General features: G+C 40.9%; 1 protein-coding gene across 1 annotated transcript in view; it reads left to right on the top strand.

Annotated features, from left to right (window-relative positions):
- Positions 1 to 401: 401 nt before the first annotated feature.
- The window catches only part of LOC129111837 (interleukin-1 receptor accessory protein-like 1), a 197,884-nt gene continuing 181,585 nt past the window's right edge, over positions 402 to 16,700 (top strand). The window contains exon 1 of the mRNA XM_054623964.1: positions 402 to 483. Within this exon, the coding sequence (XP_054479939.1) occupies positions 402 to 483 (82 nt within the window). The remainder of the gene's footprint in view (positions 484 to 16,700) is intronic.

The following is a 16,700-nucleotide window of genomic DNA, read 5'->3' on the forward strand; positions in this document are numbered from 1 at the left end:
CTGCAGAGCCAGGTCGGTCTTGATAGAGATGCATCTTGACATTTGTATCACCAACAGCCTCCCACTGATTATACAGTAGCTCCCTTATGAGCCACTGGTATAAATAAAGCAGAGGCAGACTAACACTATGGGGAATAGAATTTGCACATAGGGGTGTTGGATTTTTTCCAGCTGACCTTAGTTCTTGTAAAAGTTCTGTAATTATTGGCTCACTCGCAGTTTTTTTTTTTTATTCGTTTTTTATTTCCCATTTATTTTGTTGTTGCTTTGATCGAGCATATCCGGCCAAAATCATTATCTCTTCTCTTTTTGATGTTTTGGATTGGATTTTGTGTATTCACAGTCTGTCTCAGTAACAAATAATAAATCAAGCTGTTGTTTCCTTGTAGGACTGGTAAAAAATGAAAGCTCCCATTCCTCTTCTGATCCTGCTTCATGCCGTTGTGGTCCATTGCCTGAAAGTGGTGTCGAAGAGAGGCTCAGGTAAGTCCTGTCTTTTTACCACTACGGTTTTATCCTCCATCCTTTTGTCGAAGAAAATAACAAAGGGGGGGGAGAAATGCCAAATAGTATCTATTTTACCTCGTGTGTCCCATACGCTAACAGCTACAGCTACAGTAATTGTAACAGGTTTGTATCCTTGGACCCTGCCAAGCTTTCAAGGCTCTTCTTTTTGTCTGAAAGCACAAACTATGTTTCAGGAAAAAAACATGGGGATCACATGGCCTTGTGCTGTCTTTCTCCGTATTGTCTTTTGACAACTTCATTTTTTAAGTCCACAAACACTCAAATCAATTTGAGGTTCTGTGATTGATGATGGAGCATTCCATTGTTGATCGTTGCAGATCAGTTGCATGGTTTAATCTGGTTTTCCTATTTGTTGTTAGAAGATAATAAGAATACAGGCTTGTTTATCCTTGAAGGGTCTGCAACATACCTCTTGATTACTTAGTGAGAGGTCACATAAACTTTCTGCAGTTATAATGCACATCCTCAGATCGCCTGTTAGTATGAACGATTCAAGATGAATATGTTCTGTCTTCATTAGATTTGTCACAGTGCACACTGGGGTTAATTACACTCTGGTCCTGGCTTTGTTTTCTCTAAATATGTGTTTTCTATTTGACGCAATCAATTGTTCCGACAAGAGCACAGTAGATGCAACGAACGCCTCTATCCAGCGGCTGCTTGCGTCTGGGTTTTTACTCATGCATATTATACACAGGTGCAGGAATGGCCCAAGGCTCATCAAAGGGTTTTCTGCATTTCCAGCAGAAGTCCCTACGGGCTATCCCATTGGATACTTCACGAGCCATTGCCCGGGGCAAGGATTTGAAACGTGTCCACTGATAAATGAGCACCCCATCCGAGCTAGACCTCCGTCCTTTGTTCCTTCTCTTTTAGCTTGCTTGTACGGCTTTATTAGAAGCCACGCTGGTTGTAAGTTAGAGCGCCATTGTAAAAGGGATTCTGGGCAATGAAAGCCAGTTTGAAATTGCATTGCTTTCATTTTTATGGAATGGAAAGAAGCAGCAGGGGCAAGAAGGTGAATATCCTGGAGTCGTATCAAGTCTATTTCTAAAGAAACGTTTTTCAGGGTTTAGGGTTCCTTTGTTTATGAGATAAAACTTTTCAATATTTCAATATTTCTATTGCAGATTTCATAACATCAAGCTCGTAGTCTCATTTTAAACATCTCTTGCAATATAGCTTTCTTTGATCAACTGGGACTACTCACTGTATATATGATATACTCCACTGTAAAGGGCCTCTTCATGCAGGGTCTAACAATGTTTAACAATGTAAGCTTTGGTTGGGTCATGCTGCTGTAAAGGTTTTATTTGTAAAGTTTGTATTTTCCCTATCAGAGCCAAATACTAAAAAAGATTCAATTTAAATCAAAAGCCTCAAAAAGCATTTTCCTTTTTTCACCACAATATCCTCAGGATAGTATGGGGTTCCAGTTAAAATTAATCAAACAAATTACTGATTTAATCTCTAATAAGACAAAGTGAACGGCTCCAGACTCTGTAAATATGTCGTGTTTTTTCATTCGTACGTTTGTTAAAATAAATTCAGTGTAGACAATCAAACCTGTCAGCCCATTAAAGGAAATTAAATGGCTTGATTGACTCTCTCAGGAACAATGAATTCACCATCTCACTTTCTTTTCCTCTCACTGGGCTCACACTTACACACAAACACACACATCAGCTCCAGAAACCCCAGCACAGTGCTGCATATGCACTGCTATTATCTGTAGATGATTAAATTCAAAACACCCGTCTTTGAGTAATGCTTTGTCTGCATTTGTACTCGGAGTGGAACAGTGCAGAAACATACAATGCATATCTGCCATACTAATCCTCAGCATGCATAAGCAGGAGAACGTATCCATTTGTCCTCTGCTGTGGTTCCTCTTTGTTAGAATGCTGATTTGGCCTGAATGGTTGGGCGAACAGAATAATTATGTATATTTTTGCTTAAAACAGCACATCAAGTCAGATGTTGAAGTAAAACCCCATTCTTGTATGCTCTTGCATTGTTTTATACTATCATTCAGTGATGTTGAATCCCTGATCTACAGGTCATTACAGCACACATTTTGTATGGATGGCATGTTGTGTTCATAGGGCATCTTGTTGCTGCATTGCATTTTGGTTTATTGAGGCTGTTGTCTGTGTAGAAATTGTCGTTTATGATCAGATTCGGACAAATGGACGTAGGCAGAATCTCTTTGCTCCCCCTTGCTCTGAGTGATTGACTTCTGTTGTACAATATTGTAACGGCACTGTATGTGTTTTAGTTTTAGTATGATTGCTATGTTTTTGCAGAAAACGTCAGAAAATGCATCAAAAAATCCAAACATAGTTTTAATCATGGTTTACTATTTACAGCAGGGACTTGTTATTCCAGCTGCTTCCAAACCAGTGTCCGTATAGAGCTTGTGGTCAGGATGCACACAGATTTTGTGACACAACTGTTGTCAAATTGGCCTTCAGCAAGGCACTTACTTAATGATTTGCTTCTGTCTGTAGACCAACACTAGAGTCCTTTGGTTGTACATAGCAGCTCCCATATGATGCGGTATACATGTACTGGGAAAGAACTAGCTGGTTAGAAAAACTGTTTGGTCAATTCTGAATAATCAAAAGTGAGTTGTACTTTATCTCTTTCTGGATTTGAGTGATCCATTGACAAAGTCTAGCTTTGTTGTTCTAATTCTGTTGCACTTCTAAAAACTGTTGCTGTTATTGCCTTTAATACAGAATCAGCTCCCTCTTTGGCCACTTTTGCCACACTATACAATAGATTTTTGGAAGAGTCCTGTGAGAAATTACCCGTTTGGTTACTTTCTACACCAAAAGAGCAGATCCGTCTTTCTGTGCACTACCACAGCCGCATTTAATTTGATATGAAATAGAAACTCGAGTTCATGTAAGGTCTCACTTTTGGGTCTCTAAAGTAATAACTATGCATTTATTCTTTTTCTCACCTCTGAACACGGATACAATCAGAGTGGGAAGGAGCTTCGGCGGGTACTAAGGATGACTTTTAGCAGACCTGAATACAGAACAGAATAAAAAGGGCATGCACACGCAAAAGTTACTAACAGAGCGATTCCTAAATACTGTAGTAGTTTCCTGATTCATTTCATGGGCATCACTATTCATCTGCATTATGCCGTGGACTCTGCTATGCCTGTTATCTTTGGAATTTAATTACTCTTTATCAGGAGTCTACTGCTTATGAGTGTATTTTTTACAGAATGTCTGTTTATGACATACATGCTGTGTTGAGGATTGGACCTGTTGGCTTTTTGTCACAGGAACCACAAGGCCAACATTTGAGCTCCTGAATGAACTGGCTTGCTTTGGTTTGGCCAAAACGTCAATTGTATTCAGTGAATTTCCTTTGAGTCCAAGCCTGATGTATTTTACCGTTCATCTGATTTGTAAGAAAACTGAAATATTGTGTTTTGTGTCCCAAATCAACACAGCAGTTATGAAACCACTCTAAAATGGGCTGTCAAGAGTTTTTATTGTTCATGGTTGATTTCTAATGAGGGAAACCAGGGACAGCGTCACAGTCAGCCACCGATCATTTACCCCTGTGGACACTGCAGGGACAATAGCTCCGTTTATTCTGAACAATCGCTTGTCGTTTCCTTTTTTTAACACAAAGCTTTTTGTTCCACCGTTTGGCTTCCTCAGCATTTAAAGTTTACTTGCTGCAGTGCTGAAAACATTTCTATATTATATTCCCTAAAAGTCAGCCCTTAACATAACTGTTAACACGGGTTCCCCTTATGAACGCTGATGACAGATTCACAAACATATCTCTTGACATTGAGTGAGACCGATTTAACCTCTCTCCTCCCCTCTGCTGTGCAGTCATTAGTCCCAATTTCTTCACCAGACATTGATGAGTCCCCAGACAAATGATGCTTACCTTTCCACAGTCTTCCCAGTAATTCCAGCAATGCCTTACCCATAACACTCACTCCCAGTGAATGCATCATTTTGTTTTCTGTGCATATGTAAAAAGCTTGTCTCTGATGGGTTTTCATTTGGAAATGGAAAACAGAATCCCGTCTCTGCTTCTAGTTTCTATTAAGGATGGTCCGAGGGCCCGGCATGTCACTCTGATGAAGAGTAGCTGTAAATAAAACCCGCCACCGCAACAAGACCTTGGTTCCCATTAGAGAGCAGCGCTCATCATCCGTCTCTCCCTGTGTATTTATCTACTGCTGCTACGGTATGTCCACAACATATATTTTACATACATATAGTCTTCCCAGACTTTTCACTCTTGCAGTAGGAAGAATCAAGGACATTCTGACAGTCGGTTAAATTTACAGTCTTCACACCCATAGCAACGCACAACTCTGGGAGGATGTCAGCATTAATATGTCAGTTAAGGCTAGAATCTTCCCCCCACATTAATGGGGCTACTCGCAATTTGGCCAATAATAAGGCTTCTCTTAATTGGACAAGACAGTGATTTCTAACGGGGGACGTCAGTGCACAGCACAAATTCAATTATTGCAAGCCATTTGACTTTGTAATTGATATTTAAGGACGTTAAATATAGAAGGAAGCTATCAGCAATAACTTTGAGGGAGGAAAGGGGCACAGCCCTTTACTCTGTCAGTTATTTTACAAATAAAAACTACTCAATGTAAAATAATTCTTAATTCTTAAAGCAATAAAAAAAAATGCATTGATATATCACCATTGAAGCGCCACCAGATGAACTAAACACAACTTAAGGTTGTCGGGGGTAACTGCTTGGGATGTAACGGCCCGGAAAATATTTCAAAATGATTTCCAAAACAAATCCAAGAAACTTAAGCTGCTATTGAACACTGGAAGCTGAAATCCAAGCTTTCCTCTCCCTCCCTTTCTCCCTCTCCCTCTCTCTCTCTCTCTCTCTCTCTCTCTCTCTCTCTCTCTCCGTCACACACACATTCAGAGGCCTGCAGTTCATCTTCCCTCGGTCAATACCACATACCTGCCACAAACGTTGAATGATTGCCTCCACTGCACCGCCCGTTCATTGCAGAGGGAGATTGATCACACACATGATATTAGAAATGAAATGGCTTGCCACATGGAGTTGTTTTCCCTCCCGCTGCTCAGAGAGAGAGAGAGAGAGGGAGGAGAGGGAGAGAGAGAGAACTCAACAAGTGTGCCAGATATAGGCCTCTTGACAACCGGGGTTACTATGGATATGTGTTCCAGGTTGGGGACACGTGCCACAGTCCTCCGTGTGAGATGGATGACGACCAATCACCTGATTTATGAGCGGAATAGTCTCTCCGTGGCCTGTTTCCTGACCTGTAATAATGTTACAACGCCACAGCAATTGAGAAAAATGCCAGGGAAGGTTGTAGAGGGCTGCAGCTCAGTGTGGATACAGTGTGTAGCTGTTGGTTGAGGTGTTTAAAGCTCAAGTGTGCTGTCAGTGCGTCTGTGTGTGGATCAAAGACGTATCCGATTACAGCTATTTTTTATTTATTTGGGTTTAAGGCATCGACGGTGGAAAATGTCACCCATAGGCGTTCGAAGCCTATGGGATGATTAGATTTGGGTTTACTAAAATCCAGATTTGGGAAATAAGGTAGAAGTGTGGGTGGAGCTAATGGGGTCAGACACATGCCAGTCAAGCACATCCCAACCTAATTAAGTGCAGCGTAGCATGTTTCTGATAGCATTTTCATTGATTTTGTAGCGTCCTAAAATGTGTTATTCTTGTTCCTTTTGCATGATTTGTTTAAAATGTTCTCTATTTTCTTTCAAAAATGTATGTTAGATCTTCCCCGTTTAAAGCATCATCTTTTGGCGATAGGTTTTTAAAGGCTATAAAATGGACGAGTCTTACCCTTTGAGCTGAAAACAAAGGGTCAATATGTGAAATGTATACAAATGCTCTCAGTGGAACCCTTCAATTTTCTTCCCATCTTCATGTGTTTTCCTCTTCACAGTCTTGGAACCTTAACCGGTCTGCAGGCATTCAGTATTGAATACAATATGCTGCATTATCTACAGTTTAATTTTTCTCTCTGAAAGATAATATGTTCATTTCAGGCTCCCTTTGCAAATTATACAGCCCACTTTAACAGCTGGGGCGTTTGGTACCAATTTAAGAGATTAAATGTGTGGATGATAATGAGCTTTAGTCCGAAAGAGGATTTAAACATGGAGAAGGCTGGCCACTGCTTCATTTAAGAAAATCTGGCTCCCAGGTTTAAGGAAGAGGACTTTAGTGGGAGTAAAACTCTCTTTAGAAAAATAGAGAAGAACAGTGTAAATAAGTAACATTTGTAATAAGGTTAGGGCAATTTGGACAGGAACAGTAATGGTCCTAGAAATGATTTTAATTTCTGTTGCATGCTTGCCTCTCACAAAGCAGAGTGACGGGGGGAAATGAAGCAGTAGTCTCTCAGCACTGTGCAAATCGCCTGGAGGCGTCGATGGGACTGTACCCAAAAATACCACACATTTAAACCTGGGGCCAAACTGCATGATTAATCCATGTGGGTACTCCCCCTCATTCTGCGTCGCTCTTTGCCTGTATGCCAGTCATGCTGTCCATCTAGCAATCTTAACACAATTCTTACGTAGTTATGTTTATGTATGTCATTTGACGCTTTTGTCACAATCGAGATGGCAGTTTGCTCTTTTCAGTTCCTTTCTCAAATTAAAAAAAGCTCCTTCACTTTAAATGGCGCTGCTGTCCCTTCTGGTGTCTCTCCTGTTTGTCGCTGTAACCTCGCCTGTCTTTATGTTTTACCCAGCATCTCTCCTCAACCTCCTCTGCATAGAAAGTGATAGTTATTGCTGCCATTGATTGGCGTCTTTCAGCTGGAGGTCAGACAGGATCACAGGGGAGTCAGATAGATGTCTCCCTGAATAATTAAAGCAATACACTAATGCCTAATCCCATAATCTTTATCGTCATCATCATTACTTTTTAACTGGTTTAAGCCAAAAGGCAGTTTTTAACCAAAAACCTGACCTGATTCGTTCAAGTAGGAACGTCTTTCTGCAGCAGCTGTTTGCAGATCTAATTTGAAAATGCTAGCCCTCCTAATATGTATGCTGGAGAGCAAATCATACGCTTGGCCTATACGTTACACACCTGCAGTATCTGTTTGAGTGGAGGAAGATTGGGCTAAAAGATAGCTCCTACCCTTACCTGATAAAAGGTCTAGCTTGAGCAGACCCCTCTGTGTGGAAATCAGACAAACTGGTAATTTGATTTCCACTAGTGTCAGCCTCTGCAATCTCCGAGACATTTGATTATTTTTATACCCAGTGTTGCGACTTTTAGAATACATTCGTTTTCTATTGATTGCAGCTCTAACTTTGTGTTGGACTGATGCAACTCAGTTAGGTTAGATTTCTGAGGGGAGTTCATTGATTTGCATGGCAACACTGTCTCTTGTTATTTTCCGACTTTATCAGCCTCTATAATTAGCTTCATGCTTCACCTACTGCTTCTCAATTTATTGTTCTGTGATTCTAAACGCATAACCAGCCTAAAGCATAAAAAAACATGTCAGTGAACCATTGCTGGTATGCAGAATATCACATAACATAGATTTACTTTTATATCACACTTTAAATGTATTTTTTACTCAGTTATAAAGAGCATGCATTAGCTTTTTAGCAATATGTGTTTAGCAATCTGTGTTCAACAGAATGCATTGTATAACCAAGGACTATAGCTTTATTCAGGGTTCATTTCTCTTGATTGATGGCTTTGGACAAAAGAGAAGATAATATATATATGAAAAAAAAAAAAGCTGTGTTTGTTTAAGTGTCTGTGTTTGTATTTGTTGAGTTGATGGGATGAAAGATAAGTAAATCATTGAAGAGGGTATTTCTAGTTCGAGGATTAAACTATACTGAACAGGGATGTGGATTATAGACAACAGTTCAATACAGTAATGACTATGTTCATCCACAAACTTAGAGTCTGGGAGTGGAATTACCCTCAAAGTACACATGCCTTCTTTATGTAGTGAAATGACTTGTGGCATAATTGCCTTTCTAGAAATATCACCTACTGAGTGCTGGCACAAATAGGATCCCAAAAACCAACTTTCACTCATTTTTTTTATAGATAAGCTTACAGGCTAAAGGATGCAGCCCATGTATGTGAAGTCAGCGTTGTTACATTTCTGTCATTAAGTTTGAATCTTTTGAAGGTATGATTTGCCTGTAGGTGTTAGGGTTCCCAGTGTGTCCACAACAAATCAATTAGTTTTCTTGTAGTTATTCTTTTTTACCCTTTTTCTTCTTCTTCTTAAAGCTTCAACAAAATAGCGAGTTTGCAGTTGAAGAATACTGAAACTTTTTTAAAAACCAACTGGCTGAGACTGGTCAAAGACAAAAATTATATTTGGTACTAACATGCAATGGGTCTGGATATCTTATTTGAATAAAGCGCACCTTATGAAAAAGCATGTTAAGAGGTCACCTAATTCCTAGTATCTCAAACTGCCTGTCAAAAAACAACAAACAACTCATTCATTGAACTCACCATTTTTTCATCAGACTCCCAGACAAGGGGTCATGTGACCAATAGGGCTAGCTGAGATCACCCTAATGCTAGCGAGCTTTGGCCTCTGACTCTGATTACCTTCTTACAATATAGTTAAGTGATTTGAGGTAGCAAGGCTAAAGGCTAAAAAGAAGCCAATGGGTTCTTCCGACTGTATGTGTTTGTCACATGACCCTCAAGTTCCATGTCATAGCAGTCCCTCAAGTCTTTCCCTCTTTTCTCCCCTTGACCTGGGAAGCACCACATTCGTCCGCATACCTAATTGAGAATGCTAGGTATAAGGCCACATGATCAGACATTATTATACAGACACAGATGTTAATACTAGTTGTAAATTGGGTCTGTGTGGCATTTCACAAGAACGCTGGAGGATAGGGTGAGTCATTTTCTATCCCCCCAACTGACCCCGTTAACCAATTATTTGCTTGTTAGGACTAGAGTGAAAAAATTCAGATGACGGATAATGTCACTGGATGGGAAGTTTGTGGCCTTTTCCTGCCTCCAGTGTCGCCTTTGTGAAAGAAACCGCACGGATTGCGATTTTTAATTAGCCTGCCCCGCACAATGAGGCTGTGGTCACTTGAGAGGTGAAGTTCCGTGAATGCAGGAAGCCTCCCAACAACGTAGCATTTGATGAGGCTGTCAAGCTCTCTCGCGTCAGCCAGGCACTCAGCGTGTGGCCTTTTTCAATGCTCCTTTATTGGAAAGTTTGAACACATCCTTTCTTACTGTGTTCATTCCCTGTTCACAGTCTCCCTGTCGCTCAATGACAGCTAAGAACAAAATACACTACTCTCTTGTTCTCTTTGTACATGTTCTTTCCTTTCGTATTTTTTCAGTCTTTTTTTAGTCAAACTGGGATTGGTCAAAGCACAATCAACCTATTTCTGCAACAAGCAGAGGCACAGTGAATCCTTACAGGTCTCAAGGGAGTCCTGCCAAGTTTGGGGCTTTTCAGTTTTCCCTTCTTTTTTTTCCTTTTTTTTTTTTGCAAGGGAGAAAGGATGTAAGCTTGCTTGCCGAGGAGTACGCCTTTGTTGGTTGCAGGAGACTGACGCACTGCAGGAGTTCTGGAAACAAACCAGGTTGACTCTATTCTCCAGGCCCTGGCTGCTTTTCTCACCACTGTTCGGAAGATACAGGCAGGTCCCATTCAGATCCTACTGCTTAGCATTTTTATTATAATTAGCCTGGAATTGTCTGGTATTCCCTCCACAGGAAAGTATGCCATTTTATCCAAAGCCAAATTACCTATTGTTTAGGGAGGGAAATACCACTTAAATTAAGACGCACCAAATTTGCTTTTAAAAATCCACTCGGATTCAGCTCAAGTATACTCTGTAAGCATGCCTTGTGATTTAATTTAGCACGATTTACAGTGAAGTTCCGTCACAGATTTCCCTGTCATGTTTATTGCTTGTGTTTGATGTGGCGCATGGTTGAAATATTTAAGACCCCTAATTTACGATCCTCCAGGGCCCAAAAAATAGTAGAAGGTGACAGTTGATTTCCCTGCAGTGCAATGATCGATAAATTCTACATATTAATTAAGTTCCACTGTCATCTCCAAGGCTTCTCCAAGGGATAAGCCTCTCTCTGGTCTCGTATCAGCCAATCACAGCGCAGCATGGTGTTGCACAGCCTCCCCCACAGCTCTTCTGCGTCCATCAAACACACATATGTACAGAGGTACTGCATTAGGAGTGTGTGTTTCTCAGTGAGGCATGAGGGGGAAAAGGGGCGGCGTCATCATATGTAATTTACAAGAAGTGTCTTTCGTTTATTTATTTGTATATGACATAAAGTGGCAGCCCTGTAAATGTGGAAAGTTCTCAGCTGTGGGTCAAACAGCAATGAAATGCTTTTACAGCCCTGGTGGCCTTCAGAAACGATTAGATTATATTAACCGGTGAAACGTAAATAAGATAGAGAACATGGCAGATTTCAGTCCTGAGGATGCACACAGTTTGCTTCTAGTGCCTCATTCCTGGAGCTGCAAAGTGGAGTTCAAAAGAGAGGAGGCATGTGGAGGGAACAATTACATTATTACATTACAGAAGGAGCCTCAGTCAAAACAGGACTAGCACTGTAGATTTTGCCTTCGTTGTGACAGTGCGGAGGCTGCAGCTTCCAAAGGGCTTCAAGTCTCTATTAGCATCTCCTGCTAACTGAGAGGCACTACAGATGTAAGTAGGCGTAGCATCTCTGCACTCTGCCAGTAGCCAAGCAACACGGCACACCGCGACCTCACAATCCCAAGTGTTTCTGCGTTCTCAGCACATCCTCTCACACAATCGCGCTCTCCGAAGTGGGATTAAAAATTCTCATCTATCCGCAACCTTTGCCTGTTTTGTGCGTGTGATCTTGCCAGAGGGTAATTGAACAGTTCCTGCTTCGCTCAACCTCTCATGGAAGTGTCGTTCCCCCCCCCCCCCCCAATATATCATCTGACATCAAAAACACTTTAAATAAATTGCTGTATAAAAATGCAATGTTCAGGCAGCCAATTAAGTTTGATTCTTGAAGTGCTAGCCTCTGAGCGTGTGTAATGAGGCCCATAGCTTAACTGTGAAGTCTGCTAGCTGCTGTTTGACAAAGTATTTCTTTTTTTGTTGCTTTTCTTTCCATTCTCATAGAGCCTAATGAGTGGTGGAGATGCTATCGTTTCCCATCAACATATCTGATGATGGAAGAGAAACCGATTTAAATTGCTTGATGAATGATTAACATCATTGTTACAAGGGCGCTGACCTTACAATTTTTTTGGCACCTGCAATGGCAATTAATTAAAAGTGACGATGGTGATTATTGATAGGCAATCATTAAGCTGTTTAGTTTACTTGCAACCTATGACTTGTTTGTTTTGTCCAATAAAAATCCATCTGGCAAAACAGCTTTTAAAAAAGAAGAAAAGCAGTTTATGGTAATGCCATTTTGAGTGTTGACTAGTCATATGTCCCAGTTCTACCCCTGAAACACTCCAGTTCAATTCAAAAAAGTATCCAAATCCCATTCCAACACCTTTCAATTGCTCAGCATTGAAATTCAAATATGGCCTGATTACAATGTTTAATGTGCCTGCCACCCTCAGCGATTTTAAAATCGTGTGATAAAGCCATTTAAAAGGCCTGCTTTTGCTGTTCGCAACGCTCTCTAAAGGCTCTCTGTCGCCTTTTTGTGCACCGAGTGCTGGTCTTGAAAAACACAAGGACAGCTAAGGATTATGGTTCTGTATGTGTCTTTCATAGCCTTTAATATGCAAATAGGAGATTAGTTGAGGAAGGAATCTGTTTGGCATGGGAGTTATTTCTACCAGGAGGGTAAGGCTAAACATTCACCATACCTTTTTTTTTTTCTTCACTCTCAGAATCAGATTTAACTCTTTCAGCAAGAAATGGCTTCCATCATGTAGCCTTTAGCATTAAGAGTTAATAAATTACAGACGCTACATGCATGCAAAATACAGAAAATACGTGTTTCAGCAACACGACTGGGTATTATTAATTTACGGCTTTGTCATGTGTCAGGGTTTCATTTAAGACAAAATTTAAATGACCCTGAATGATTACAAATTAAATGAATCTGTATGGCTCAGGCACATCAAACAAAATAAGAAAACGACATCTCTGCATTTCATAGCAAAAAGCCAAATGCAGCCGGGTAAATGACTTTGGTATTACACTGTCAGAAAACCATTTCAAATGTGCCATGGGAAGCAATTCCAGCATTTCTTTTGATCTCCAGTGCGGACGGGAGGGGGAAGGATTAAGAAACATTTCACATCATGGAATTGTGATCCCGGCATTAGAGCTATACAATGCACACGCAATGTCAACATCTATAATTGAGTGATTTAAATGACCTAATTTTTTGCGTGTGGGCTACCTCTGCAGTTTTAGTGCGTCAGGACGTTTAACCCTTGCAAAGTTGACTTCAGGGTGAGTAATGATGGACCAAAGCACCCATCTAGAACACAATCTAGAGGTTGCTGCTTCTCAAACTCCTCCAGGCATGCTTGTTAAGTGACCCCAAACGCTGCTCACCCATGAGAGCAGGAGATCAAGCGACCACGACACTATGGGCTGTGGAATGCAAATATAGTTGCGGGCTAACACACACTCCACGCTTTCCACAACAAAGTCCGTCAAGTCCACTATTTGTTTATTCTGAAACTAATAGGTAAATTAAATTAAGACTGAAAACTCACCGCACTCAGTCAGCATTAAAGCTACACACACCTCTGTTTGAAATATTGATTCCTTGTGCGCACACTCATGCGCGTCAGACAGTAAGGCGAAGATTATCCAATCAAACAGCCATGCTGACCGTGTACAATTGATCAGAGTACATTTGCCGGCTGACAACCCAGTGGGCATTCATGGCTTTTCTTACTGGCTCACTGGGGGGTTAAGGATTATTGACTGGAATAAAGGAAAGAGAAATCTGCAGAATGGAGTCATCAAAGGATGGGATTAAACAAACAAATCAGCGTGCTGAATATATAATCATAACAATGTAGCACCAGAAACACCTCATTGGTGGACTGTTTTGGGCCCCTGGAGGACTAGCATTAAAGGTTTTAAAGGTAATTTAGACGAGATGAATGCTATAAGGCAATGACCTTGAGCGGTCCTCGAGATTTTTGTCATGGCTAACTTCAGGAAAGACATGACAATAGTCTCTCATGCTTTTCAAACGTCATCTGAAAGCAGTGGAATCGGCTCTGTTTTTGTATGTCTCTTGACCTCTTTCAGGCCTACAGAATGGAGTCAGTGTGTGCCTGAGCGCCCTAATTGCGTTGACAGCTCAGTGTCTTGCCTCTTGCTCACATGCATGACATCCAGCTCTTTGACAGAGCGGCGTGCCTCTGCAGTCCTTTGGCTGTCGAAGGTACTAGGACTTGAGCAAATGTTTAAACAAGTGATCATAGACGCCTCTGCACTGTTGACTTCAGCAAACGCTTTTTGAGTATTTGCATTTTTATTGTTGAGATGTAAACACTTCCAAACAAAGCCAGCAGCGGATGAAATGTGGCTCAGAGTTAACGAATAGATTTTAATGGACACTCTAGGAATATGTTTGTTAATTTTCTGTCAGCGCACACGTGCGTGTGTGGTTTTAATGAAGCTGAATGAATTGTGCATCGGGTTGCTGGTGCGTGCGGCGTGATTATGTCGAGTATGTTCTCTCTGTTGTGTGGTGCCATGAGTTTAAACAAGGCTGTGTAGGTGGAGGGATGTGGGAAGAGAGGAAGGGCAAAGGGAGACAAAGGCAAAGTGGAAAGTACGCAAGGCCAGTCTTCATGAATTCATTTCCCCTCTCTCCTGTGTCAGGGGGACCTCGTCTGAACCCATTACGGTGGTAACAAGGTGACAGCGAGCGGTCTTGCTACGGGTTCTGGCCTGCGGAGCTGTCTGGCTGCCCGTCTATGTTAATTAAGTGAGAGAATAAACGTGTGAGGAATGGGGACACTGTTAGACAAAAACGTTTAACTACACGGTCCGAATAAGGACAAGAGTTTCACTCTTTTTCTGAAACAAGTTTTGCAGCTTCGAGGTGGAGCTTAAAAGATAGTGATTCATGCTGAGACCCTGATTCAAATAGGTAAGTGAGACTTACAAATCTACCCACAGGCACTCAGCAGACCATGAATTATAGAGACCCTTCATGTTGAATTCTTTAAAGTTAGAAGCATAGGCCAGTGTCATCCCCTAAATCCATTTCCTTTACACATTATTTAAAGAACTTGTCACTGGTTCTCTTCTGAAATACTGTCCTCTCTCAACCTTGCCGGTGCTTACAGATAGACAAAATAAAATGTTTGTCATGTTTGTCAAATGGAAAGCCTCTCTCCCCTTCCCGTCTCCCCTCTACTGTGGGAAAAGTGCCGTCATCTCTCTGCAAAGGAATTGGCATTGGCGGAGTTCACTGGGAGAGCATTTTTAGTGCAAAGTAAGTGGGCGATCAGGAGATGTCATCAATTCCAATGCATGCCAGTTGCCAGGGAAACAGAAGTGGAGAGGCTTTTCTCAAGGATCCTGTTAAACATTTAGAGTGTGCAGGGCTCAGATAGAGCGAAGAGAAATATAGCGGAAGAGATGTGTCGTGGACAATTGTCCATCTCTTCATGCATTCCTTCTTTCCCTTAGAAGTGGATATTATGCGGGTGATAATGCACGATTGGTTTTAAGTTAAAAGTTCCGTTTCTAATAACCAAGCAACACAGTTGGAAGACATGGAATTATACAGCTCACAAACCTCCAATTTACCTAAAGGCATCATTTTTATGGCACAGTTGAATTTGCTAACTCTGCCAATATCTCCTTAACATCTAAAGTAGAGGTGAGGCGCACTCCAAATAGAATATGAATTGTAATGGTTCAATTTGTTAATCTTAATAAACGTGTATTTGAGACACATATTTAAAACATTCTTATAAAGGCCTCTTTTGACAGATCAAATAGCAGTCACTCTTATGTTTACAAGTGCAAGACATTACTGAAGTTCACCCCACCGCCTAATGTTCATCTGCACAAGTGACCAAAGCTGTAGCCGAGCTTGGCACAACAGCACAACAGTTGTGTGACACCTCATGATCGAGTAGCCCTTCTCCAGTGGTAATCTCCCAGCAGACAGACCCTAAATGGGAAAGGGCTCAGCAGATAGCAGCTCTGTGTAATTCCTGTTAATTACTGTCCATGAGGCGATAAGACCTGGTTGGAGAGGCTAAGACACGAGATAAGGAGGATCAGGGATTCACCTGAAGGATTTTCCACCCCTTGGGCAAAAACAGTCCAAAAACAGACTGTTTAAGTGCAGGGGCATTGGGTGAACTGGAACAGTCATAACGTTTCCATTCAGTTTTGGAATTCTAGCGTGAATTCCCAATAAGGCGGAACAATGCAATGTGAACGAACATGTGTTTCCATTACGTGGATATACTAAAGATGTGTAGCATTGTACTAATTTCCCGAAAATGTTATATGTTTTGCACTTAACCAAATTGAACATTTAATAAAACCTGATATTTATTTTTGCAGCAATAAAACATTATTATTTTATTCAGGGGTTATAATATTTTCAGAAAATGATTACACTGCAAGAAAATGTCATAGTCAAAACACATCTATATATTGTCTGAAAACATGTAATTTCATTGTTGAATTCCACCAAATATTGCATTTATGTTAGCGTACTTTCATGAAGTACAACTCAAGGTCCACTTCTGGAGCTCTTGACTCTATCAAACGGTCTTCATTCGCAGCTGGAGTTGCTCAGCTGTCATGGAAATTGCGTTCAATCCTTCTGAACACTTCTGGGACTTTTCATCCATTGTAACTTAAAAGATGACGGCCTCGATCTGCTACATGTGGTCAGAAGCTCCAGAATAAGCTAGGAGAAGTAAACCTTGAATTTGTGTTGTTTTGTCAGAGCTGTCAAGCTAAAAAAAACAACCCAAAAAAAAAGAAATATGGAACAGGTAAAATGAACATTCATTCTAAATTATAAAATCCTGGCCTTCCCCATCCCTCTCTAATTCATAAAAGGACATCAAAACAGGCGTATGAAAACACTCTTATACTGCACTTGAGTTGGACCATTGATACCACAGCAAATATTCACAGCAT

The sequence above is a fragment of the Anoplopoma fimbria genome, chromosome 22 (genome assembly GCF_027596085.1).
Source record: "Anoplopoma fimbria isolate UVic2021 breed Golden Eagle Sablefish chromosome 22, Afim_UVic_2022, whole genome shotgun sequence".
NCBI lineage: Eukaryota > Metazoa > Chordata > Actinopteri > Perciformes > Anoplopomatidae > Anoplopoma > Anoplopoma fimbria.